At 49.3% G+C, this 23,065-nt stretch overlaps 8 protein-coding genes across 8 annotated transcripts; 6 read left to right on the top strand and 2 right to left on the bottom strand.

Annotated features, from left to right (window-relative positions):
- Nucleotides 1-689: 689 nt before the first annotated feature.
- Nucleotides 690-2,030, top strand: BDR25DRAFT_339442 (uncharacterized protein). Its single transcript, XM_033693387.1, has 2 exons — nt 690-1,359; nt 1,420-2,030. Exons 1-2 carry the CDS (start codon nt 850-852, stop codon nt 1,777-1,779), a joined length of 870 nt encoding a protein of 289 aa, XP_033553274.1. The 5' UTR covers nt 690-849; the 3' UTR covers nt 1,780-2,030.
- Nucleotides 2,031-2,216: 186 nt separating this feature from the next.
- Nucleotides 2,217-4,228, top strand: BDR25DRAFT_277543 (N-myristoyl transferase). Its single transcript, XM_033687619.1, has 3 exons — nt 2,217-2,979; nt 3,037-3,817; nt 3,884-4,228. The coding sequence occupies exons 1-3, from the start codon at nt 2,267-2,269 to the stop codon at nt 4,079-4,081; spliced, it is 1,692 nt and encodes a 563-aa protein (XP_033553273.1). The 5' UTR covers nt 2,217-2,266; the 3' UTR covers nt 4,082-4,228.
- A 205-nt stretch (nt 4,229-4,433) lies between these two features.
- Nucleotides 4,434-5,054, top strand: BDR25DRAFT_252408 (uncharacterized protein). Its single transcript, XM_033686176.1, has 2 exons — nt 4,434-4,801; nt 4,858-5,054. Exons 1-2 carry the CDS (start codon nt 4,494-4,496, stop codon nt 4,865-4,867), a joined length of 318 nt encoding a protein of 105 aa, XP_033553272.1. The 5' UTR covers nt 4,434-4,493; the 3' UTR covers nt 4,868-5,054.
- A 78-nt stretch (nt 5,055-5,132) lies between these two features.
- On the bottom strand, nt 5,133-7,222 carry BDR25DRAFT_252407 (restriction of telomere capping protein 5). The gene is made up of 2 exons (XM_033686175.1): nt 7,173-7,222; nt 5,133-7,126 (listed from the first exon to the last, which is right to left on the bottom strand). The coding sequence occupies exons 1-2, from the start codon at nt 7,213-7,215 to the stop codon at nt 5,283-5,285; spliced, it is 1,887 nt and encodes a 628-aa protein (XP_033553271.1). The 5' UTR covers nt 7,216-7,222; the 3' UTR covers nt 5,133-5,282.
- A 1,570-nt stretch (nt 7,223-8,792) lies between these two features.
- On the top strand, nt 8,793-10,352 carry BDR25DRAFT_309826 (uncharacterized protein; the record flags this gene model as incomplete). The annotated part of the gene is made up of 5 exons (XM_033691117.1): nt 8,793-8,818; nt 8,851-8,869; nt 9,073-9,105; nt 9,228-9,275; nt 9,390-10,352. 5 exons carry the CDS (start codon nt 8,793-8,795, stop codon nt 10,350-10,352), a joined length of 1,089 nt encoding a protein of 362 aa, XP_033553270.1.
- Nucleotides 10,353-12,068: 1,716 nt separating this feature from the next.
- On the top strand, nt 12,069-14,445 carry BDR25DRAFT_277535 (uncharacterized protein; the record flags this gene model as incomplete). Its single annotated transcript, XM_033687618.1, has 4 exons — nt 12,069-12,367; nt 12,415-12,500; nt 12,550-12,645; nt 12,730-14,445. The coding sequence occupies exons 1-4, from the start codon at nt 12,118-12,120 to the stop codon at nt 14,443-14,445; spliced, it is 2,148 nt and encodes a 715-aa protein (XP_033553269.1). The 5' UTR covers nt 12,069-12,117.
- A 977-nt stretch (nt 14,446-15,422) lies between these two features.
- BDR25DRAFT_300433 (uncharacterized protein) lies at nt 15,423-17,008 on the top strand. Its single transcript, XM_033689374.1, has one exon. It carries the CDS (start codon nt 15,559-15,561, stop codon nt 16,714-16,716), a length of 1,158 nt encoding a protein of 385 aa, XP_033553268.1. The 5' UTR covers nt 15,423-15,558; the 3' UTR covers nt 16,717-17,008.
- A 3,601-nt stretch (nt 17,009-20,609) lies between these two features.
- On the bottom strand, nt 20,610-23,013 carry BDR25DRAFT_339437 (uncharacterized protein). Its single transcript, XM_033693386.1, has 2 exons — nt 22,665-23,013; nt 20,610-22,609 (listed from the first exon to the last, which is right to left on the bottom strand). Exons 1-2 carry the CDS (start codon nt 22,961-22,963, stop codon nt 21,007-21,009), a joined length of 1,902 nt encoding a protein of 633 aa, XP_033553267.1. The 5' UTR covers nt 22,964-23,013; the 3' UTR covers nt 20,610-21,006.
- Nucleotides 23,014-23,065: the final 52 nt, after the last annotated feature.

Here is a 23,065-nt window from a genome sequence, read left to right as displayed (position 1 = left end):
TTGCCTATTTAAGATAAAACACCGATATTGTATTCAAAAAAGTCAACGAAACTTAAGGTTAGCAATAGAGTTATCACTTTGTCGGCATGTCGCGGCACCCTTGATCTCGTCAGTTTTCCAAACTAGGTTTAGCTGCGGAGACTGGTTAGGGGTGAATGCGAAGCGGCACCAATCAGTAAAGAGCTCAAAACTCAATTGGGCGGAATTCAACGTTTCTGCCACCAACACCAGGCGTCTCCAGAGCTCTCATTTATCTTCCACTGACAGCCCGTTGCCGTGCCTTTTTCTGATTCCAGCGCGCGCGTAAATATTGATTTTTTTAATCAGACGACAAGAATCACGCAGAGACGAGGGAACCTTCCAATGCAGTATCTCCGCCCCATAATCACCTCGAAAACGCCTAGGGTGAATCCTTCAGCCCTATGCGGCATCGTCAAAGCCTCCTGCGCCCCGGATCCTTCCTTGAACAATTTCATGGTCTTGACACATTTGACGTTGAGAAATCAACCTTGGTGACTCTTTTCTAACGGACTCACTCGTAGTTCAGGTCCGGCGTTTAGGTCTACCTTAATCAGAATTCGACAAGCTTTGCATGGCTTCCGTTGAAGACTGGAAAAATCACATGTTGCGGGGGCCACAAATGAGTGTTCGTTCCCGATGGCAGGAAACGAGTCTGCGCAGTGAAACCCCTGCCACTGGCCCTGTGGTCAGGCTCATTTCGTGAAATCGGTACGCGATTCTTGTGCAGGCCTTCCCCTACTTCACTCGCGCTTTCCCGGACTTTGATCGAACGTCTCGCACCGCCTAAGTCAACTTTTAGCATCGTCGTCTCTTGCATTCCACCCTCTCATGGGGTCCACGCTCGAGAACCGCCAGACCGTCTCTGATTTCGATCCCAAATCCTACTACACCTTCCACAATGATGTGTCACCGAACAACACGCTCAGCAGCGGGCTGCAGCAGAATACCAAGGGGGCGGTCAACATGACAATCCAGCAAGTATTCTCGTCGTCAGAGAATTGGCAGCTATATTTGCAGCAAGGCCGGTACTTCATCCGGAATTACGACTATGGAGGCGGTTATCAGTTGGGGCTAGAGGAGACTTCGCCATCAGTTCCGCGTCTGCTACCGAGGTCCGGGGCTCTCGGACAGCAGTGGTCATTGACGCGACAGGATGACGGAACATGGAAATTTACGAATGGGCTTCTTGGGAACAACTCAGCTTTGGCGCTGTCGACGGGGAACACCGTTCCTGGAATGCAGCCAAGTGAGAAGGGCACCCACTGGTCTATCGAGATAAACGTCTCGGCGAAGCAGCCCAAGGACCCTGAAATGTACACCGATGTCAAGGGATTCGAGGTCGGTCACCTTTTCCGGGGAGATAATCCTTCGGTGTCGCGAAAACTGACTTTAAATTAGGTCGCTGTGTCTAGCTCTTCATCTATAGCCTCCACCACAACGGCGACGTCAACTGGAGGGTCAATTGCTTCCGCAACCTCAGCGTACAATCCATCCCATACCACACCCTCCTTATCAACGACGCTATCGTCGTCAACGCACAAGTCGGACTCTCTCAAACCGGGCGCGATTGCTGGTATTGTTATTGGTGCTGTATTCCTCTTGGTGGTGATCGGCCTAGCTGCATTCCATTTAATGTCAAGACGAAAAGAAAAGAAGGCACCTGCGGAATTGGAGGCGATTTATCCGGTGGTACATCCAGCGATACAAGAACGACCTAGAGAGGAATACAAAAATAAGCACCTAGTTGAGCTTGCGTAAACCAGAAGGGTTGAAAATTGAGGAACGAGGGGGCTGGCGGGCGTTGGGAATTCGCCTCGGAGCAGGCAGTTGAACGGATATCGGATTGACGAATTTTGGTCTTCTCTGTCCCCCTTTTGGAATGATTATGTCTTTGTAGTCTCTAGATTTTTGCCAGGGGAAGTTTTGTTCTATTGTAGTTGTCTTAGGATGGGCTCGGTTGGCGAATGACAGTCGAGAGTGTGAGCCAATCACACAAAGAATTGAAAGTGCAGACCAACAAATATGTTTGAATCAACGCATGCTTTTCTGACAACCTAGGACAGTCTTGGGGGCTATGGAGGGGTGTGATGGAGGACAAGGCGACGTCAGATCGGCCTGTGAAGCGAGGCACACGAAGCCCCACTACAGCCCCCACCTTCCTTTCCTTGTCGCAGAGGCAACCTAAATATCCCAATCACTTGTGAACCCCAACACCTCCCACTCAACATTCCGCGGTAGTCCTAAAATGCCCCAAGAAGCTTCCAAAGTTGCCGACCCGGATTCCTCCGCCGAAGTAGCCGCCGAAGCAGCCGCCGAAGCCGTTGCCGAATCGAGCAGACAGCAGGATGAAGCCGAATCTGGTGACGAGAGCGCCGAGGAAGCTACAGAGCCGGGAGCGGGCGGGGAGCACGTTACAGCGAAGAAGAAGAAAAGCAGGAAGCGTAAGCTCAAGAGTACCTTGACAGGGAAGGGAAAAGAACCCGCAGTCGGTGACGCAGAAGCTCCCGCAGGGCAACATTTGAGCAAAGACCAATTGAACATGCTGCTCGAGGCTAACCCAGCTCTGAAAAACGACCTGATGGCAAAGGGAACAGGAAAGGAAAGTATAGAGCAAATGCTGCGGAAACTCAATGTCAGCGAGATGTTGACGGGGCTCGCGCCGCAGGGCAAGAATGTGAAGGACATGGCCAGCCACGAGTTCTGGAAGACCCAGCCGGTCCTCAGCTTCGATGAGTTGGCGAGCGGAAAGGACAAGATTGTGGATGGTCCAATCAAGGACATCCAGATCGACAAGGTGGACAAGAACCCAAGCCCGATGTATCCAGGCTTCGAGTGGGTGACAATGGATCTGGAGGACGAGAAACAGCTCGAGGAGGTCTTCGATTTGCTCTACAATCACTACGTCGAGGATAAGGAGGCCATGTTCAGATTCAGATACTCGCCATCTTTCTTGAATTGGTAAGTACATACAGGCACCAAGCAACAGCGACAACAAACCTAATACCTACTGCTCAGGGCGCTCAAGGCTCCAGGCTGGAGGAAAGAATGGCATGTTGGCGTTCGCGCCTCCGCGTCTGGCAAACTTGTCGCCTTCATATCTGCCATCCCTATCCAGCTTCGTATGCGCAAGAATATTCTTAACTGTTCAGAAGTCAACTTCCTCTGCGTCCACAAGAAACTGCGGTCAAAACGCTTGACGCCAGTCTTGATCAAGGAGATCACTCGACGTTGCTATGTCGAAGGTGTATTCCAGGCTGTCTATACCGTCGGTTCTCTCCTACCTACTCCTGTGTCCACATGTAGATATTTCCATCGAGCTTTGGAATGGGAGAAGCTATACGATGTTGGATTCTCCCCTCTCCCACATGGCAGCACCAAGAAGCGGCAGATCATGCGGTATTCCCTTCCTGAGAAAACATCAACACTAGGTCTTAGGCCTATGGAGGCCAAAGATGTCGATTCGGTGCTGGACTTGCTGAAGCGGTATCTTGATTGCATGGATATGGCACAAGTCTTCAGCAAGCCTGAATTTGAGCACTGGATGTTCCCAACCGAGAAACCCAAAGAGCAGGTAGTCTGGATCTATGTGGTGGAAAACCCGAAAAGCAAGAAGATCACAGACTTTTTCTCCTTTTACAACTTGGAGAGCACGGTTATAGGACACAAGAAACACGACGTGATCAAGGCCGCATATCTCTTCTATTACGCGACGGAAGTCGCTTTTGAGAAAGACGCGAGTTTGTTGAAGCCCCGCCTCAATGCATTGATCAAGGATGCGTTGATTCTGGCGAAACAGGTACACTGCTTCCATCCTACATCGTTTGAGAACTATCCCCCGGGTTCGGGTTCTGACTCTGACTAGGCCAAATTCGACGTATTCAACGGTCTCACGCTCCTTGACAATCCGCTCTTCCTCGAGGACCAGCGCTTCGGTGCTGGCGACGGCTCACTACACTATTATCTCTACAACTACCGTGCTCAACCTCTCGCAGGAGGTATTAACATGAGTAATCAATCTAGCGATAAGCATATGCGTGGGGTCGGATTGGTAATGCTGTAGTCCAGAATTTTCGTAGCAACTGCTATATCGAACGTGATATGGCGCAAGTCTGGATGGTTGAAAGGAGGGAATTCAATATTGGAAAGGTTATTCCTTTTGCAATTGGGACCAGTTGTTAGCCTTAGGGATCGCCAAACTTTATCATTGTCATGAGAAACATGTAGTTTAGATGAATGAAATCAAATTGTAGACTACACCTGCTACCCCATCAATAGCCATTATGAGTAGATCTTCCTCTACTGAACTCCAAGGGTGAATATCACCTTTACGATAGGTGGTCTGTGTGTGTTTTCTTGGCACATTTTCGCTCCAGTCCAAGCTTGAACTTCCCATTTTCAACACCACCTAGTACCCTCAATCCGGCAGAATCGCTCCCAACAAGCGTCCGCCGCACAAATTGCAACCACCCAAAATGCTCACCCGAGCCATTCTTCTCCCGCTACGGCGAACCGTTTTCATCCCGCGCCTCCTCCCCACCACCACCCACTCAAACCTCCACATCCAATCGCGACCGATACGGCCCTCAATCACCACCCTCACATCCCGCCTCTCTGCCCTCCGAATATCACCGTCCTGCTTCGGGGTGCGACAAACGCAGATCCGCGGCATGAAAGTCCGGAGTTCGGTGAAGAAGCTCTGTGATGGCTGCAAGAGCGTGCGCAGGAAGAAGGGAAAGTATGTGTATATTATTTGTAGTAAGAATCCGAAACATAAGCAGAGGTATGTTGGTGTGTTTTTGGGTTGGGGGTGGGACTTGGGAGCTAATTGAGTTTTAGACAAGGTTGATTGTACTGGGTGATGTGTATGGGCTAGATGGGAAGGTCTTGGGAGGGGTGAAGAATCCGTGATGCAATTGCGGGAATGGCGGTGGGAGGAGTGTATCATATCTGTATACCAGGCATTGATGGTGTTGGAGGGAGCATGGGGTGGGTGCTGCTGCATCGACTCTCTGCTACACATATCCGGAGTGGCCCAAGTCGACACATTTAAGCTCGAAGAAAAAAAAAGTAGAGCTTCGCTGCATTGATAATAGTCATACAGTGTTTCCCATAATCCTTTCCTTTACCCAAAAGGCCAAGTCAGGCTGTGCCGAACGCCATTCCACCAAATTCCCTCCAACAAGCCTAAGTGAACCAGGTGAAAAATGCCGACCCTTATATCTCATGCTATTTAATTGAGCTTGCTGCCATTTAAACCACATTTACATACTCCCACCACTTCTACTACCCCCAATGATACCAGCCAACTTCAACAGTTCACGGTCTGCGTCGACATCTCCCGTTCCAAGATTGATCCTCCGCCTAGCCTCAGCCTCCCGCTCTTGGAAAGCCCATTCACGGCGTTGAGCCTCCGCCACATCGTCTCCCCCACAACCCCAGACCTCTAGACTTTCGATCTCGAAGCGGTCTTGCCAATCCTTCCCTTTCCTACACGGTAACTGCGACGAATGAAACGAACCACCGCCTTCGGCGAGGTGCGTGAAGATGCCGAATTCAAGCGCGTCATCGAGGTGCAGAGAAACAGGTCCCAGGGAAAGGTGTGGATGAGAATGGTGGATATTGTGTGCGGATGTTTGGTGAGGTATTGCTGAACCGAAGCCAACCCCTGAAGGGTGTGTAGGAGGTCGGTTGAAGTATGCATAGTCGGTGCTGAAGGCTGATGCGGAGAAGACGTCGTGGGTTGGAGAGAGCTGGAAGAGGAGTGTGTTAGAGTCGCTGAAGCACGATTTGTGGGTTAGTTTCCATGGGACGGGAATATATGCTCCAAAGGTTAGTGTTATGTTAGATGTATCAAATGCAGATACGCTACTCTGGAGGCGCTTTGCTGGGAGCATGTCCGAAAGGGTGCGTTCGCGCGTGTTCGTTGGCGATGACGGGAGAAGTGTGCCGGAGACGAGGAGAAGGGAGGGCGCACGCCAATTGAAGACATGTTTCTCAAATGAGCCCATACTGAAGCCGTGGGTGTTGCCACTGTATAGAGGGCGAAGGCGCCGGAACAGGTTGGTGCCCTTGATAAAGAAAGAAAGTTGATTAAGAATAGTTGGGTTAAGAATGTCCCCAGATTCTCGGAGTATAGGCTCAGCTTTGATGACTACCTTCGGTGGTGGGATCACGGGATGCGTCTCAACACTTGGGGACGTTGCATCTGGTTTTCGTTTTGCAAGATCGAAGTCTTTGGTGAAGAGGAAATGTTCGAACAGGGGATTTAGCCCGTCGAAGAGGTATGGTAAGCATGAAGCGACAACAGTATTGAAGGTCCGGTACGTAACACCGGGGTTGTCCTCCACACCGAATGATGACAATATCACGTTTGCAGTCTCTCTGAGCTCGGAGACTCGCTCGTCAGGCAGCTGCGAGGCGAAGGTCGAGAGGCTCTCCTGCGGATCGATGGGAGCGATAAGCAGGAGCAGCTCAACCAGTTTCAGCAAATTATCCGTGGGGATAATCGAGTGATGGACATTGGACTGTTCGCCGTGCTTGAATACTTCAATAGCATCCATCGAGTCTAAAGCTGCAAGCACCAGTTCGTCATCGTCGTCCTTCTCCTCTCCCTCGTCATCGTCTTCTGGGGCATCGATTGCGAAGCCCTGGGCGCCAGTTGCTCCTGCAATAGTCGGACCGCCCAGTTTATCAGAGCCTTTAGCTTTCTGGTTGTCTTCCATGCTCTGTCGCACGCCCCGGTCATAGACGGCGAGGCTGCGATACAACTCCCTCAGCCACGTCTCTCGGCCCCTCTTCTTAACAACAGCACCGTATCTCTCCGTCAGAAGGGTAACGACCTTCAGCAGGGCCTCGTGTGTGAGAATAGCAGGAGCGTGGCTCGGGAAGGGAAAGGCGCCAAGGTAGCTAGCCATATGGAATAGTACCGAGCCTACACCCAAGGCGTCTGGCAGCTCGAGGAAGCGACATAGTGTTGTCTCGCTCCAATACCGTATCCCAGACTCAGAATCTGCGAGGGAGCGAAAGACCGAGTTGAAGCAATACAGCTCTAGTGGGGAGAAACATTTCTGGGCAAATCGATGCGCGAGCGTCTGGCTAAGCTGCTCTGGCATGTAATTAGCGTGTGGTATAGCGAGATGCAGAATACTAACCAAGTGTCAGGTGTGGAGCTTCTGAAGAACCACCCTGGCCCATGTTGTCTTTAACGGTGCGTGTGTGATCAAAAGCTAGCTGCAGGATAGCGGTGTTGCTGAAACCCGATGAATTACATAATCGTAGCACTTTCACCAGATAAACACGACGAAAGCTCTGACTTCCTTATTCTCTACAGATCTACGGATCCGTACACAAGGAACCTTGCCAGTTGCTCATGCCACATGATACCAATGAATAATGTGGACCCCCCCCCCAAACACTGTTCATCCGAACTCCTGGTTAAACCAGGCCTTGGAAACCAATTTCCTCGCTTATCCAGCGGCAGCATGCAAAGTTTCTGAGCATTCTCAAGAAAGACCTGACACTCCGGCTCCAACCCTCCAGTTATGGCTCACTTATTCTTTACAACTGGCCGACGAAGTCGTCCTTAGCCCGTAATATCGGCCCGTTTACTGCGGACCGCTGAACCTCATACACTCTCGTATACGGCCTCCCCATCTTACCGGGCTCATACTCGCGGACGCGTGGTAAAAGATCGTTTGCATTGTATATTCCAATATGCGGTTTAAATTTTTCCGTGACAATGAGCGGTCTCATTGCCTCTTTCTGTATTTTGTCCTCTGGTATATACCAAAATGGTGTTTCACTATATAGTGTGGCGGCAATCATGACTCCTTAGCAGTCCAGGTAAAGGGATCTGGTTACTATAGTGACCATTTTTCGGACCATGAGGTGTTCGGAAGAGAAGGAGACGGTTTAGTTGACAACGAAGACAGTAAGCTGTGGTGGAGCCCGGATAGCCGCAGGTTTTGAGGGATCCATCAGGTGTTAGAAACCTGATGGGGACATGATAAGGCTCTCTGCCTGATCCCGGTTGAGGACATCTTGTTAGATTTATGTATTGAAATACGAGTTCTCTGTAGAACGGTCTTGATTTTGATTCTGATAGAACAATCCGTCGTGAAGTAGCGCAACATCTGTACCTCCCTTTTAATCGCGCTGTTGAGATGAAGGTTATCCGATGTCCAGATTGATGCTAGACCTGACGTAACTATGTGGGTGGGGAGGAATGAGAAGATGATTGGCATCATCATTGTTGTTTCCTTTCGTGCCTCCTCCTGAAGGATCAGCTTCACTAGAGGAGACTACTTTCTCGCGTTGTGTCGATGCTGCCTTAGTTGGGGAAGAAGGAAAGCACGAGAGTGGAGAGGTGGAGCTTCGGCCCCAATCGCGTAGGAATTGTGGAATATAAAGCTTTTTCACATAGCCAGCTGTATGGTTGAGAAAAGCAAAGCTTCCTGACCTTGGGGTTTTGCGGCGTCCGCATCGCCATCGTGTCGAATATGATTCTAGATAGACCAAGAGAGAAGTCGCGAGTCATTCTCTATACAAAAGAACACCGTCCCTTCACCTGCCAATGTCAGGGTCCAAGGGTCCAAGAGAAAGGCACAACCTGGAGACCTGACTACATCATCATCCAACCACCCAACAAATCCTCTTTCCTCTACTTTACCACTTATCAATTTCACTGGGGCCGAAGGTATCAGATTGATTTATTCCTATGTTCATCAAGCAGGAGGATTAAAAATACCGATCACTAATCCATACCGTTCTTGATGTTTGTGCCCAGTGGTTTCCAACAGTAAGTTACGGGGCATTTTTGAGGCCATACAGTTACTGTACGGCTCAGTTAGTGTGTACTAACGTACCGTACGAAACGGGCATGTGCTATCCATTTACGGCTCAAATTATGCCAAGAAATGTATAACCACTTACGTTATCTACCTAAACAAGTATCTTTGATACCTAAATAAGTTTAGCGCTGTAGTTGTAGGAAACGGTTCGTACCAACATAATAGATGCCGTACAGTACATGACTAACTGTAGGTTTCGTAGGTACGAACCGTTGTACTAACTGTTGGAAACGCTGTTCGTGCCGAGTCGGATGGAATTATACTCTGGGAATAGGATATTTCCCTCTTCTCACATGTGTAGGGCGCTCCACATGCCGTAGATGCGAAGATCTAACTCTTAATTACAAATTTCTCTAGGTGCAAGACGAGGTGGTCACATATATCATTGGAAATCTACAAAGATTGGTACGGAATGGAAGGCCTGATGAGAGACTTTAGTGAGGATAAAAACAAGAGCCGAAATGGATTACTGTGACTCACCTCTAACAACCTCTTCTACTCTACTATCCTTTTCACTAGATAAATCAAGGCCTTGACAGAAATGTTGAAATAACAGGAGATCTCGTATTCATCACTGGCGGTACTACAACCTCCAAACTTCAACGGAATAACACTAATAAGAACCTTGGACCTGGCCATCTCGGGTACAGAGTTATTGTCGACACCCCTAAAACAGGTTATTGCGTCGACGCTGCAGTCCGCAGTGAGGCCAAGGGCCAACGGATTCTTAGTATCCCTTCCGTGAAGTCGCTGAAGCCTGGAGAGAACCTTGAACTAGTTGTCGTTCCAGATATGTTAGCAGATGGTGCCTACAGCCAAGTCATTACAGGGGCAATTTATGTTATCCATACCACTTCACCTCTAACCTCAGCATACAAGGACGATGACAATATGGAGAAACTGTTCATTGAGCCCGCAGTCAAAGGCGCCATGAACATCCTTGAGGCGGCGAATAAAGCGGCATCAATCAAGCGAATCGTCATTCCTTCATCGTTTGGCGCTATTTGCTCGTTCAAGTATTTAGTATCTGAATTTTCTTCAACTCTCTTCGATGAGACAATGCGCACGTGGTTTCTCCCTCCGCCGTATGTGAATGCACTCAATGGATACTGTGCAAGCAAGATCAAAGCACTAAATGACGATGAGGAGTGGATGAAGCGAGAGAGGCTAGGTTTCGATGTCATCCATATGTTTCCGTCGTTCTTCATTAGCAGTGATGAACTGGCCACCAACACTGAAGACGTGTTTAACGGAACCAATAGCTTTGTCCCTGGCCTGGTTACTGGCAAAGATATCGGTGCTATTCCCGGATGCACGATTAATATTAACGATGTTGCTTTAGCCCATGTGAAGGCTCTCGATTTGAAAGTTTCTGGGAATCGGGGATATAGTGTCATCAGAGACGGTAAAGTAGGAGCAAACTTTCGATATTGCTGCGAAGGAGTTTCCTGTTGCGGTCGCAAAGGGGAAGTTGTCGGATGATGGGAGGGTAGTGACAGCTCCGATCCAATTTGATCGTGCGAAGTCAGAAGTGATTCTTAGAATGAGATATGTAGGCTTTGAGGAGCGGGTCAAGCATTTGGTCAGTCATTACCTGACCTTTGTGAATTAAAATGTGAGCAAAGAACATGAAGGAAATTCCGTAGAACCAGACTTTAAATGAGAAGTTTGAATTGACATATCGTTGCCACATTACTATGTATACATATTTAAGGCAATCTTTGGCAGAGTAAATCATACTATACCTTCGGGTATTCCGTGTCTGGATCCAATTGTTGACAATTGTTTCTTCACTGCCTGATGGACACCTAAATCTGATGTTAGCTATGGGCATACTTGCGTGTTAACGAAGTTGAAAAAAGCGCTCTTCTATGAACCTTGAATTATCTTGACTAGAAAGATGCAACCATACCTTTCAATCACAGGTATTCCCCCACATCCAGCGCAAAATGGAATGCTGACAGTGAAGCTACTCCAAACTGCGTTTCGATTCAGCAATTCTTCCTCAGGCCTGTGACATTGAATCGTAATTCTAATGGACAGGCAAATCCGCCAAAAGAAAGACGCTATAACAGCACGAACTCCGCATGCGTTGCTACAGAACTCAGAAATGTCAAGCGGACTTGATTGGAGTAGCCGAGACGTATTTTGAACGGTTTCCACCCTGTGCATTTGGGTAGCTGTACTCAACACGATGAAGCGGTGTGAACTAGGAGTTTTTGGGACTAGGACTATAACAAAGAATCGTCCAGTATAGAACGGAGAAAAGTCGTGAATATACCCTCCGCAAGTAGGGTTGCCCCTGCTGGGCACGGGTCGAGCACTTTTTGGGCATCGTCTGTTGAAGTTCTTAGTTCTAAATTTTGGGGCAATTCGTACTACGAATCGATTAGGGGGTTCATAATGATGCATTATAGAATAGACAATACCACTGCTGCCTCAAACCTACCCTACGATGTGGGAGCAAAGATAGTGGATCCATTGGCGTCAATGAGAATCCAACCAACCATGTCTTGACTATAGGAATATGAGAGGGGTAGCTCAGAACATATATTTGAATCTGATTATTACCCTCCCGAATTCCAGCAAGAGGTCTAACTCATCAAAATCTACCTTGCCAATGTTACACGTGAGGTGCGAATAGCCTGTAAAGTTAGCACCTAGCTTAAGGGGGTTGGAAAGAGGTCTTGTAAGTGAAGGAGGAAGAGCGAAGACAAAATCTAATGGAGAGGAAATGTCTTTTCGCAGTGCCGGATTCAAGCGCTAAACGCTCGGACACGTGCCTTCTGCACAAATCCAACAACGCACTACGCTTCATGATGCTTCATGATTTAGCTATCTGCCGCCATCATATATGCTCCTATACTCCTTTCTCTTCGACATTCCGCCTTCTTGGACTTGTGTTAATTTTGCGCTTCCTTTTCTTATCCGTTATGTATATCGATTGTTGCGCACTGTGGCGGTTAGACCGCCCCCAAAATGGAGTGGAACGACAGGCGCCAATTTTAGTGCTTGACGTTTCAAAAGCTAGCAAACGATTCGCTCACACAGCATCCAGACGTCGCAGATAGCCGCTCCCTTCATGGCGGTGTCTTGTCGCCTCCCGCATATATGATTACAAATGGACTGTGCCACATTGTCACCGGAAGGGCAAAACCGAAGGGGTTCGCTCTGTGCGAACTCTTGGTCGAATTGAATCTCCTGCCTAAGGCCAGTGATTGGTATTCGATACTCAAACACATCCACAATGGCTAGGGGACTGCTTTCGTGGATGCGCGAGCGCACACTCCGCCGTCGATCTCTCGGATATGGGTTGGGACCATCAGATATGCCAGAACCACCACCAATGGACACGAGATCTAAGACTTGGGAGACAACCGTTACCAGAGTCCCGAGTTGGCCACATGATGGAAGCCCACTAAAGAAACATGATTGGGTATCTTACCTGTACCTCATTGGAGATATTGTCTTGGTCCTTTTACCTATCTATTTCATCCGTAAGTGATCCACAGTGTGCATGAGTTTCAGCACTGACTAATCGTAGTTCTTGGAATTGCGGCTGTGACCCTTAATGGCAAGCCTACAAAGAACAACAGGTTCGGCTCGAAGGTTGAGTTCGCTATTCAGCTTGTAGGTCGAGACCATAGCCTGATCAAGTCTTTACACTAACGTAACATAGGGTCCTACCATCTTTCCCATTGTCTTCGCTGCAATAAGTGGGCGGAGCATGAAGATGATCGCTAGGTACCTGGCTGAGAGAGGAGCTAAGCTGAGTGTAAGTAAATTTTTCTTTGCTTATGCCTGTGGAGAACTTAGCAATTGGCTATAATTAATTCCCTAGGACTAACAAAGACACCAGACTCTCGAACTACTCATGGCCAGTCAATCAGTGTGGGGAACTGTCGAAAGCCAGCTATTAATGCGACGGCTTACCGTTGTTGGGGCTAATCTATTGTTCCTTTGGTCCATGTCTCCTTTGGGTGGCCAAGCATCTCTTCGATTGTTGCAGAAGTCACCTAGCTCCAATTTCACCGTTGCACCACTGCGATATCTGTCAACAGGTCCAGCAGGAACAGCATGGGCGATGTCCACCACATATGTCGAAAGCAATGGGAAGCTGACACAAGTCACACCGCTATACACAGCAGCGCTGCTCGCGCCTGACACCATCAAACAAGGCCCAGAAGATACGTGGGGGAACGTTAAGATCCCTCGTCTAGATCTAGCCAATACCTCGCGACCGGACTCTCAGGGGTGGATTAACCTTCCTTCGAATTTATCCTCAGCGGAAGACTACTACTCACTAGTTGGAATCCCAATCGTTGGGAGGCCGCGGGACCAGGACTCTATCTTTAGAATCGAGACGACCCATTTCACTACCCAGTGTGAGCCTTTCAAGAAAATGAAGATTGCCGCGGACAAGAACTTTACTGAGATAGAACAAATCGCCCCTGGTCAGATATGGCAGAATATGTCGACAGAGAATAATCCGCTTGGCCAATTTAGAACATTTTTTCTCCAGACCGACATTCCCTTAACTCAAGGTGACGATGGTCGTCTCGATGCGTTCTTCGGCTTCGTCAATGATTCGAAAGTCAGCCACCCTTTCCAAAAACGAAAGATAACCTACGCGTCAAACTACATAACTTCGTCCGAAGACTCCTTCTTGAATATTGCGAATTGCTCCCTTGCTCAGATCCACACCGAGACAGAAATACAGTGCGCTAAAGCTCAATGCTTTGCAAAACGCACTCGAATATCGCTTTCAGACCAACGCCCCGCAGAGTTCACTGGATTCGATCATTCATTAATCGCCGAGTTATTCCTCAAAGCCTTTCCAAGTACATTTGACTGGGTCCGAGGGTCCACCCCAACGGAGCAGTTCCTCTTCAACACCTCTGCATTCCCCTTCGTATCACCCACTACTAACTTAGAGTCTAACCCAGCATGGATGGACCTATCGCTTCTATCAGCAGAGACCTTTTCGAGGCGATTATCCCTCCTGCTGAATACCTTCTACCAGCTCACCATTGCCCCAAATTCGTATCTTGGAGACCTGCCGGCAAATTTCTCGCTCTACGGCCCGGATACTATACCTAGAGCAGATATGAATGTCTATCTACCAAGCAATCTTTCGGCTTCTAACACGACCTTCTCGAAGTGGTGGGCGACCTTCGAAAATACGGCACTACCCTCGGGAATATCCTTTATTGGAGCGACGACGAATGCTACCCTGTCAACAACGCAGGAAATGTACGTCTGCAACTTTGCCTGGTTAGCACTTCTATTAACGGCTGCTGGGGTTATCTTCCTCACCGGAGCAGCATCGTTGGTACTCAAACGAAAAACCCTTGGTCCTGAGCTCTTTGGATTCGTAACAAGTATGACGTATGAGAACCCGTATGTAAAGGTACCCGAAGGTGGGAGTATGCTTGATGCTATGGAAAGGGCGAGGCTACTGAAAGATGTGGAACTGTTCGTTGCAGATGTGCAAGGCGACCGGGACGTCGGGCATATTGCCCTCGCCGCTGGAGTTCCCTTACGGAAATTGGAAAGAGGTCGACTATACTCATGAGCGATAATCCTAAAACAATGAATAGACAGTGAAGCAATTTTTAGTGAAGCCACACCATTATGCAATGCCGTGTTTGGTTACATTGAGACTCAGCTCCTAGCAAAACACATCGGACTTCCTAAAAGCAGTGCTGCAATTTCGAGGCCGCATTCTATTGGACATGTTTAGAAACGCATAGAAACCGCAGACGGCCTCCATAGTGAAGGATGGACAGAGTGGCAGCCTTGGGGTTGGATTACCCAAGCTGGACCTTGAGCAAAGGATCACCTTCGAAACATTTCTGGATCGTTAGGGAAAGGACACCAGCCGAGGTGAAAAATCATGCTGGTTGCGTCAATCGTCAAGCCTGAGCGCTTCTCAGCAGCCACTCTTCTGTTTCGAATGAGAAAAGGGTGTGATCAGTGTATTCGACTTCCTATTGAACATTTGAGCAGCTGTAGAGAAGCGGCAGGCTGGATGAGATGACAGCCTAGCAAGAGAAGGCGAGTGACTTGCCAATCGGTCCAGCTTTGCAGGGATCAGATGCATTCAAGTGCGACACATCTTGATACAGGGGTGCTGGAATTTTTCGTGGCCCAACTAGCGACCCTTTCTAGGCCAATCAGTAGCCGCAGCAGCAGCCAAACGAAACCTTCACCAGCAGGGAACAAAAGGACTGCCATCGTCAACACCGCGGACTCCCCCTCTTGGCCCCCGTGCATTAATGTACCTGCGTCAACCCCTCAAGCATGTCGCCCTTTCTTTGGCTCGCACTCCAGGGCCATCTCACACCCCCCCGTTTCATAGCGTAAACGCTCGCCATGGCACGACGCCCGACTAAGCAATTGTTTGGTTTTCCGAGTGCTGCTCTCGAAACTGTTTCTAAGATTGAGGGATCGTCAAGGAGGTCCGGTGGGGTAGGGAGTCGCCTGGAGAATACTACCTCAGTAGAGATATATAAACTGCTTCCTCAACCACTATGTGTCTCATCTCTACAGCGCATTCTCTGAACACTATACATTCTTTTGTGCATTCTCTGTGCTTTTCATTCTCATTCTAGCTGGGCTAGCAAATTTTGAATTCTTCTCACAATCCTTAAGCATTCTGTCGTTGCACGACCCCAACATTGTCATTATGTCTCTCCGTTCAGTATTCGTGGCAACAACTGTCTTCCTGGCTTCTGCCAGTGCCCACATTATCATGGCCCAGCCCGTTCCATATAGTGTCGACAAGATTGACAACAGTCCCATTACCGCTTCGCAATTCCCTTGCAAGTCTCAGAATGGGTTCACCGTTTCAACGATGAACAAAATGGCTGTTGGATCTAAGCAGACCATCTCTTTCAAGGGCACTGCCGTTCACGGAGGTGGATCCTGCCAGCTGAGCGTGACAATGGACACTGAACCCACTGCCAATTCCAAGTTCAAAGTCATCAAATCTATCGAGGGAGGGTGCCCTGGTGTTGAAGCACAGACGAACACTTACGATTTCGAATTGCCGGACGCTATTCCCAATGGCAAGGCTACTTTTGCCTGGACCTGGTTTTCCAAGATGAGCGGCGCCCCAGAGCTCTACATGAACTGTGCACCGATTGAGGTGACTGGTGGGGCCAGCGATACCTCGAAGTTCGACCAACTCCCGGACATGTTCGTTGCCAACATCAACAACGGCTGCACCAGCCCTCAGAACTTTGCCACGAAGTTCCCCAACCCCGGGTCCGAAGTTCAAATGGGCAACACAAACGATGTGAAAGACCCGACGGGCAACTGCGGCTCTACTGGAGGCGGCAACACCCCGGCTTCCTCGGCTGCTGGTGGCTCTCCCTCTTCTGCTCCTATCAGCCAGCCTGCTTCGTCCGCCCCAGCCGTGTCCTCCGCTGCGCCATCCAACCCAGGAGGTGTCTTCGCTCCAGGAGCATCTTCCAGCGCTGCCGGTGTAGCTCCAGCTCAATCCACACTCACCACCCTCGTCACAGTTACTGGGACACCCTCGACCCCAGTGCAAGCAACTTCCGCACCAGCTGCTGGCACAGGCACTGGCACACCTGCTTCCCCTACTGCTCCGTCAACAGGTGGAGGAGCTACCTGCTCTCAAAACGGCGCTATCGTTTGTAATGGTGCCAACCAATTCGGTCTTTGCAACAACGGAAATGTTGTGTGGCAGAATGTTGCTGCTGGTACTACTTGCAGCAATGGTACCATCCAAAAGCGAGCTGTGTACAACCGCCAACTTAGAGGCCGCGTTGCTCACGCGAGGGTTGTCCCCGGCAAGGATTTCACCCCAAGCGACTAAGCATCCCGTAAAACAGATGCATTTGTCACACACCCGCACTGCATTCTTCGGAGGTTTTCAATCACAGATGTTTGGTGTAAATTGAAGGATGCTAGGGCTTGATTTGGTTGTACGGCATTCATTCATTGGAGACATGCGGTCTGAGACCGGTTTGGTGTATACTTCTTTCTTCACGTATTCTGGATCCATCTTTGCATTTATGGAGTTATATTTGGCGTGAGATGGATATCTCACATAAAGGATTGGAATACCAAATGTAGATATACAAGTATAAGCATCGTACAAATACGAAGAGCATTTTCAACTTCAAACATTGCATCTCATCCTGTCTCACTCTCATCTGGAAATCTGGCAGCTTGCCCGAAGGTTTGCAATACTCACCCTACCTACCCTCCACGCAAGCCCTCCACGCACTCATACAAGGCCCAGTCAGGTTCTCGAAGCGTCAGACCCCTTATTCTCCCCCGGCCTCCGTATCTGCACCGCTCAACGCCCCTCCTTTTTCATCCTTCTCGCCCGTAGATCTATCGTCCACTGATCACCAAGTCCCCCACACCACCACAAGCGCTCCGAAATGAACAAAAGGCCAGTAAGTCTTCAGTCTAGTTGTTTCACGTTTATAGCCCTTTTTGTTTCTCTGGCCACCGAATCCCGATTTCTTGGGTCTGATGGCACAAGACCCCACCCCTAGTAGCCCCGAAACACGGTCTGAGTTTACCCTGCAATTTGGAGATTTGCCCCGCCTGCCAAAGACAGATGAGGCGGGCTGAAGCGAGGCCTGTTTTGGGGCACTGGATAGGCGAAAATCATCTGGCCTCGGCGGTGCGCGAGGGCTCAGCCACGGCGGCTGCATGCGTGCAGGGGGTTGTGTGGCAAGTAAGTCCCGTTTCACGATTTCTTCTCCTCCTGGATCCTATGGGAGCTGAGAGGAGGGATGGGACGAGCTGAATACTGTGCTGTTGACACGTACATATTCATGCGTTAATACTTTAGCACCGATTACAAGATTGTAAAGGGTTGGGAGTCCGAGTGGTAGACGTTGAAGGAAGCTCTGATGGACGCCGCGTTCCTGCAGGAAACTGGTGCTCGTTTATTTATCGATAGGGTTTTTCGAGGCCGCTATCGATAGGGGCGTCCGCAGCGGAACGGAGGGATTCGGTTAGGAGGAATGGTTTCTGTGCCGCAAAATGTTAAATGTAACGCGAGGTCTAGACACTCGTGCGAGAATGTTTTTGTGCTTTCCTTGTTCTCAGTACATCCTTAGTTTTTGCTACGGTGGTTTCTTCTTCTTGGAGACATTGAGCCTGGACGCATTGAGACCTCTTGACGCTCTATTCCTTTCCTATCACCCGAAGACTCCAAAGACTTTACGTTGCTAGCAACCAGAGCAAACATTTTACTCATAGGAAGCCTATAAGTTGGAGGCTCCCGCCTAAACCAGCTTCTGTATCCGACTGACACTGGCCTGATTAGGGAAGGGCTGCTATTATGTTCTTCTTGTTCTCCAATGATACTCTACAGCTTCACATCTCCCCCATTCGGTCACATTTCATCAACATCCTTCTGAGAGCCGTATCGTAGAAGTCATTCCCTACCCCGTATCATGTCTATGTGAGAGGATCCTCCCCAATCTTCAGCCCGTCAGGCAACAGTCTTTTATCACCCTTGTGCCACTGAAGTTCAACAGCATCAAATGCTTTCATCTTCCTGTCCCTCTCCTCTTGTTCCTCTATATTATCTAGGTGGTTAAGATCCTGTTGAATGTTCCATCGCTGAATAATCGTCTCGGACCGGCTCTTGCAGCATTTCTCATATACAGCCAGTGCCTCTTCTTCTCAGCTGGAGTGGCTAGATGTACTTGTGAGAGGCATTCGCCAAGCACAGCGCCATCTTCGAAAGACATACGAGCTCCGCTTGCTAAGTATGGCAGTGTAGCATGGACAGAGTCTCCGGGCAATGTAAGAAGCCGCTTGGAAGCACCCACGAGTCGATGTTTTCACGAATGGAAAGGCGCCATCTCAGGACGGACTTGCACAGGGCTAGGAGCCTTCCGAGCCTACTTCTCATTAGCAGTAGGGAAGTAAATGTTAGAGTAGGCGGGCTACCTTGGATCCCACTCCTTAAACCAATCTTTCATTTCGTCTACATATCCTTGCAAGGCCGACAGCCCATCTTCAGGCATATCGTCTAGAACAAGTAAACCATGTTAAGTGGAAACCTTTCTCGAAGGGGATAGGTGACTGGGCTTGAGTATCAGCAGCTGGCATTTTTCAGCTCTGGATGATCTTACCGATGTGATCGCCGGAACCATACCATTAAATCACTGCTCTATCTTCCAGGATAGGTTGCATCTCAGGGTCGACCATTATGTCTTCGGAATACAACAGCAGACGGTAAGCCATATCACCAGTGCGTTTAGGCGGTTCTTGTGTGCCGATTTCATACTCGCAGGATTTGGAGTCAGTCTCATGGTATCCTCGACCCTTAACCGTTACCGTGGCTTTGCTCCTTATCTTGCCGAAATGGATGTCGGTAACTTTCGAATTCACGATCAATTCCGCCCCAAGTTCAATTGCGCGGCCTCAAGCACTGTTAAATAGTGGCCAGCGATTCTGAGTACGATGGCAGCTCCAAGACTGTCTAAGCCGGCACCAGCCACAATTATCTACACCCTGCTAGGACTGAAAATTTCTTTCCATGTGTTGGAAACCATACCCTGAAACCCAACTTGACACCTAAATGAGTAACTGCGTATCCTTTCATACTAGATTCAACTGGAGCAGAAGTAGGAGCACGATTACCATTTGCCACTCATCTTACCCGAATCTACGAAACCGTGTTTCATGGAAGCATTTGAGACCTCCCATATCAGCTTTTGACGATTTTACGATAGCCCAAAGAGTGGGATCTTGACTTGATACCCTTATTCCCGGTCAATTCCCGCATCTAAGTCGGGATGTATTGAAGAGTATTCCGCATCTCGATAACTATACAACCTTAGCCTTACGATTTGCTCGGATGATTCAGTAGGCTCCGTAAAGTGCTACACCACTCTCGCAGAGTCTCAAAGGTGGGGATGTTAATACCAATGTACTTCTCCACTCAATAAAGCTCAAGAGTTTCTCTGCTTTGCCTAGTGCTGTGACTATCTAATGCTTGTTCTACCTTGAAGAGGTCTGCTTGAGTTACTAGCTAGAGAATTCCCATTGGCCAAATATGAGTGGTGCCGTTCTAAGAAAACTCAACGAGAGTTTGGATATTCTTGGCCGTTTTTGGGAGCTGTAGTAACTCTGGGGAGCATTATTCTTATTGTAAACTGTGAATTGGAATGGAAATCTCTAGAATGTTCTTGTGCGAAAGCTGTACTTTGCGGCTCATTCAGTAGTGCCTTGAACTAAGCAGCATCCCCGGGCCCCTTTCAGTGCATCTCTCAAACTTCTGGTCACTGCACTGGACTTTGACGAGGGGGCGGTAAGTTGGGTTGTTTAGGTGGGGTTTGGGACAGCTGGATCGGGACGGGGATGATTGTGTATGGAACAAGGTGTTTCTGTGCCGCCCCTTGCTAAATACAACGTCAGATCTTTAGACTCGCTTTTCCCACGTCAGGGGATTTTGGGTTGTGGTTATTTCTGATACCATTCCAAGTTTGTTTAATTCTATTGTTGCGGCTGTACTCTAGCTGCGGCAGAACCTGATAACGTATGCCTTCCTCTCATCTCTCCCATCCTGATTCTTTCTAATCTCAGCTCCAAGGGTGGCTTACATACCAGGCCCTTTGTCGCTCCAAGACTCCGTCGATATGTGAAATCATATTCCGCGAAACATATTCATTCGAACCCCACCACTTTAGCCCCTCCATCGGACTCCAAAATTGCTTGGCGGCCGAGCATTCAACTCCGCAAGCATGGTTTATGTGGTCTAAAACGATGGAGAACGGAGATTACGCATGGCACCAAAGTACCACGTGCTACAGAAAAGGCTCAGGTCCGTCCATCGCTATGCAATAGCTCGCTAAAGGTCTCTACTTCAGATGAACCATATGCTTGGTGGTGCAATAATTTGGGGGTCGGGGTCATTGCATCAATTGCGAGGAAGCTGACATTGCTTGTTTCTTCAATTACTTCTTTTACCTGGGCTGGGACTCGATGTCTATGATCGAGTTGGGCGTCTAAAATAATGGATTTGGGAAGGATAGGGTAGCTATTTCATGCGAAGCGCAGGCTAACCGTACTCTTTCTGAATTACATCCCTAAGGACATACGCGCATCGCGAGCGCCAACGTCGAGCTACTCACAACACTAGGCTCTTCCTTGACCGTCCTGTTCCCTTCCTCTTGTCAACGCCAGCGCTCGTTCCTGTCAGTATCACATCAGCGTTGGGTGTTGACACAATGGGAGTTGCACCGCCTCTCTCGCCCTCACCATCCGTAGCACTCTCTCTCGGCAACCTGAACGCTAGATATGTTTCCTCTGCCCGCTTGCAAGTATCAAAGATTTCATTCATATACTTCTCCACGACATCAGGAGGTCGAACGGTTCGGGGTAGTGATTGGAGAATTTCGAAGTTGTTGGTGAGGATGATGATTGTTACGGGCTGGTAGATTTCAATGTCCCTGATATCACTCTTCTCGTCAAAGTCTTCAATCCGAGGAGGTGGGATGTATTGAGTTGGAGCTGGAGTCGGAGCTGGAGTTGGAGCTGGAGGTTGCGGTGGCCCTGGGTGCATGTTTTGAGAGGGTACTGGATTAGACGTATTAAGATTTACAATACTTGTTGTAGGCAAGTTCGACCCGGCGCTTTGAATTGGGGCCGGCAAAGGAGCCGCGACTGCTTTTGGATTAGGTGTGAGTGTGGCGCTCGGAGTGAGTTCTTTTGGCTTTGGCTTCATCTTTGTAATAAGGAATGAGAACTTCGCTCCCTGATTATTCGGGAGCCATTCCATGTAACTATATGAGGGGAAGTAAAATTTGTCTCCATTTCCCTCGACAAAATCAAATACCAGAGGACGATATGTGGACCTTTGGGGTTGATTAGTCGGTACGTAGGGACTGGTATGCGGTTGGTGCTGAGGATGCGGATTGTTATATGGTGACTGATGAAGCTGTGTAGAAGGCATTTGATTCTGGGGAACCGGAGTTGGGCCTGGTGAATACTGTTTTGGCGTATTTTGCAATTGTTGCACTGGCCTTGGAGGAGCTTGCGGGATGTGTGGAGGTGGAGGAGGAGGTGGAGGAGGTGCTTGAGGCTGGGGTTTCGGTGTTGGAGGTGGAAGAGCTCGCGCTGCTGCTTCCTTTTGCCTCTGCAGTATCTGCGACAACTCATTGATGTGACCTTGGAAGAATTCAAGTTGTTGTTTGGTAGCCTGTCCTGCAGCCACAATCTTCATTACAGCCTTCAGTTCTGGATCTGTTCCCGCCCGCTGCGCCAGCATGTGGATGACAGGATCTGGTGCAGGCGTTGTACTTCCACCGGCCGAGGGTGATGGAGCCGGCTTCGGTGGTGGTGGCTTTGGTTGACTGGGTCTCGGTTGTGGCATGGGATTCCTCAAGTATGGAGACGCCGGGCTGTTGTACTGCTGGTACGTGGGGTATTGGTTATGATTGGGCCATTGGCCGTAGGTAGGCGGCTTCTTCTGAGCTGCTCTTATTGTCTCCCTTGGACCGTACATGCGGATCGGAAATGTATGTGGCTCAACAACAAGTTGAACTTCTACCCCCCCCCCTAATTGTGGAAAGTTCTTCTGAATCTCCTTCTGCCGCTGAAGCTTCTGCTTGTCCTCTTCGCTTCGATCTGCTACCTTCTTCGGGCCGGTAAAGAAGGCGTGGAATAGTCGGAAGTTTGAGCCAGATGTCCATACCGCGCGGGACCGCTGTAGGGAAGCGCCGAGGATACCACTGAAATAGAGATATATTAACTCAAAGCACAAAATATGTGGTATAAATAACGAACCTCTGCTGGATGGACTGGTATTCTTCTGCCGACAGGTCCATGGGTTGCGGCTCTGTCAAGGTCGGAAGTGGTTGGCCCTCGATCAATCGGACTGGTAGAACTTGTTTTGGCTGTTGAAGGGAGTTTTCAGATATTGGTGTAGCCGGTGCTGAGTCCTTCATGGCGGCGGCGGTGCGTTTACGCTTCAACGATTGTTTCGTGAGTGGTGTCACTAGAGGTTCCTGTGGTGGCTCTGGGGGGGGAGGCGGCGCGGCTTCTTCCCGAGCCCGCGCCCGCGTTGACCGTCGAGGCTCTGTCATGGTGATGGTGGGTGAAAGCAACGGGGTCCCCGGTGAAAGCGTGCGTGAAGAGCACCGCGGTGTTGACGAGGGATGAAATGGACCCAAGACGTAGCATTGCCT

This window comes from Lindgomyces ingoldianus (genome assembly GCF_010093535.1).
Source record: "Lindgomyces ingoldianus strain ATCC 200398 unplaced genomic scaffold BDR25scaffold_3, whole genome shotgun sequence".
NCBI lineage: Eukaryota > Fungi > Ascomycota > Dothideomycetes > Pleosporales > Lindgomycetaceae > Lindgomyces > Lindgomyces ingoldianus.
The sequence above is the reverse complement of the archived record's forward strand: the minus strand, read 5'-3'. Positions and strand labels throughout refer to the sequence as shown.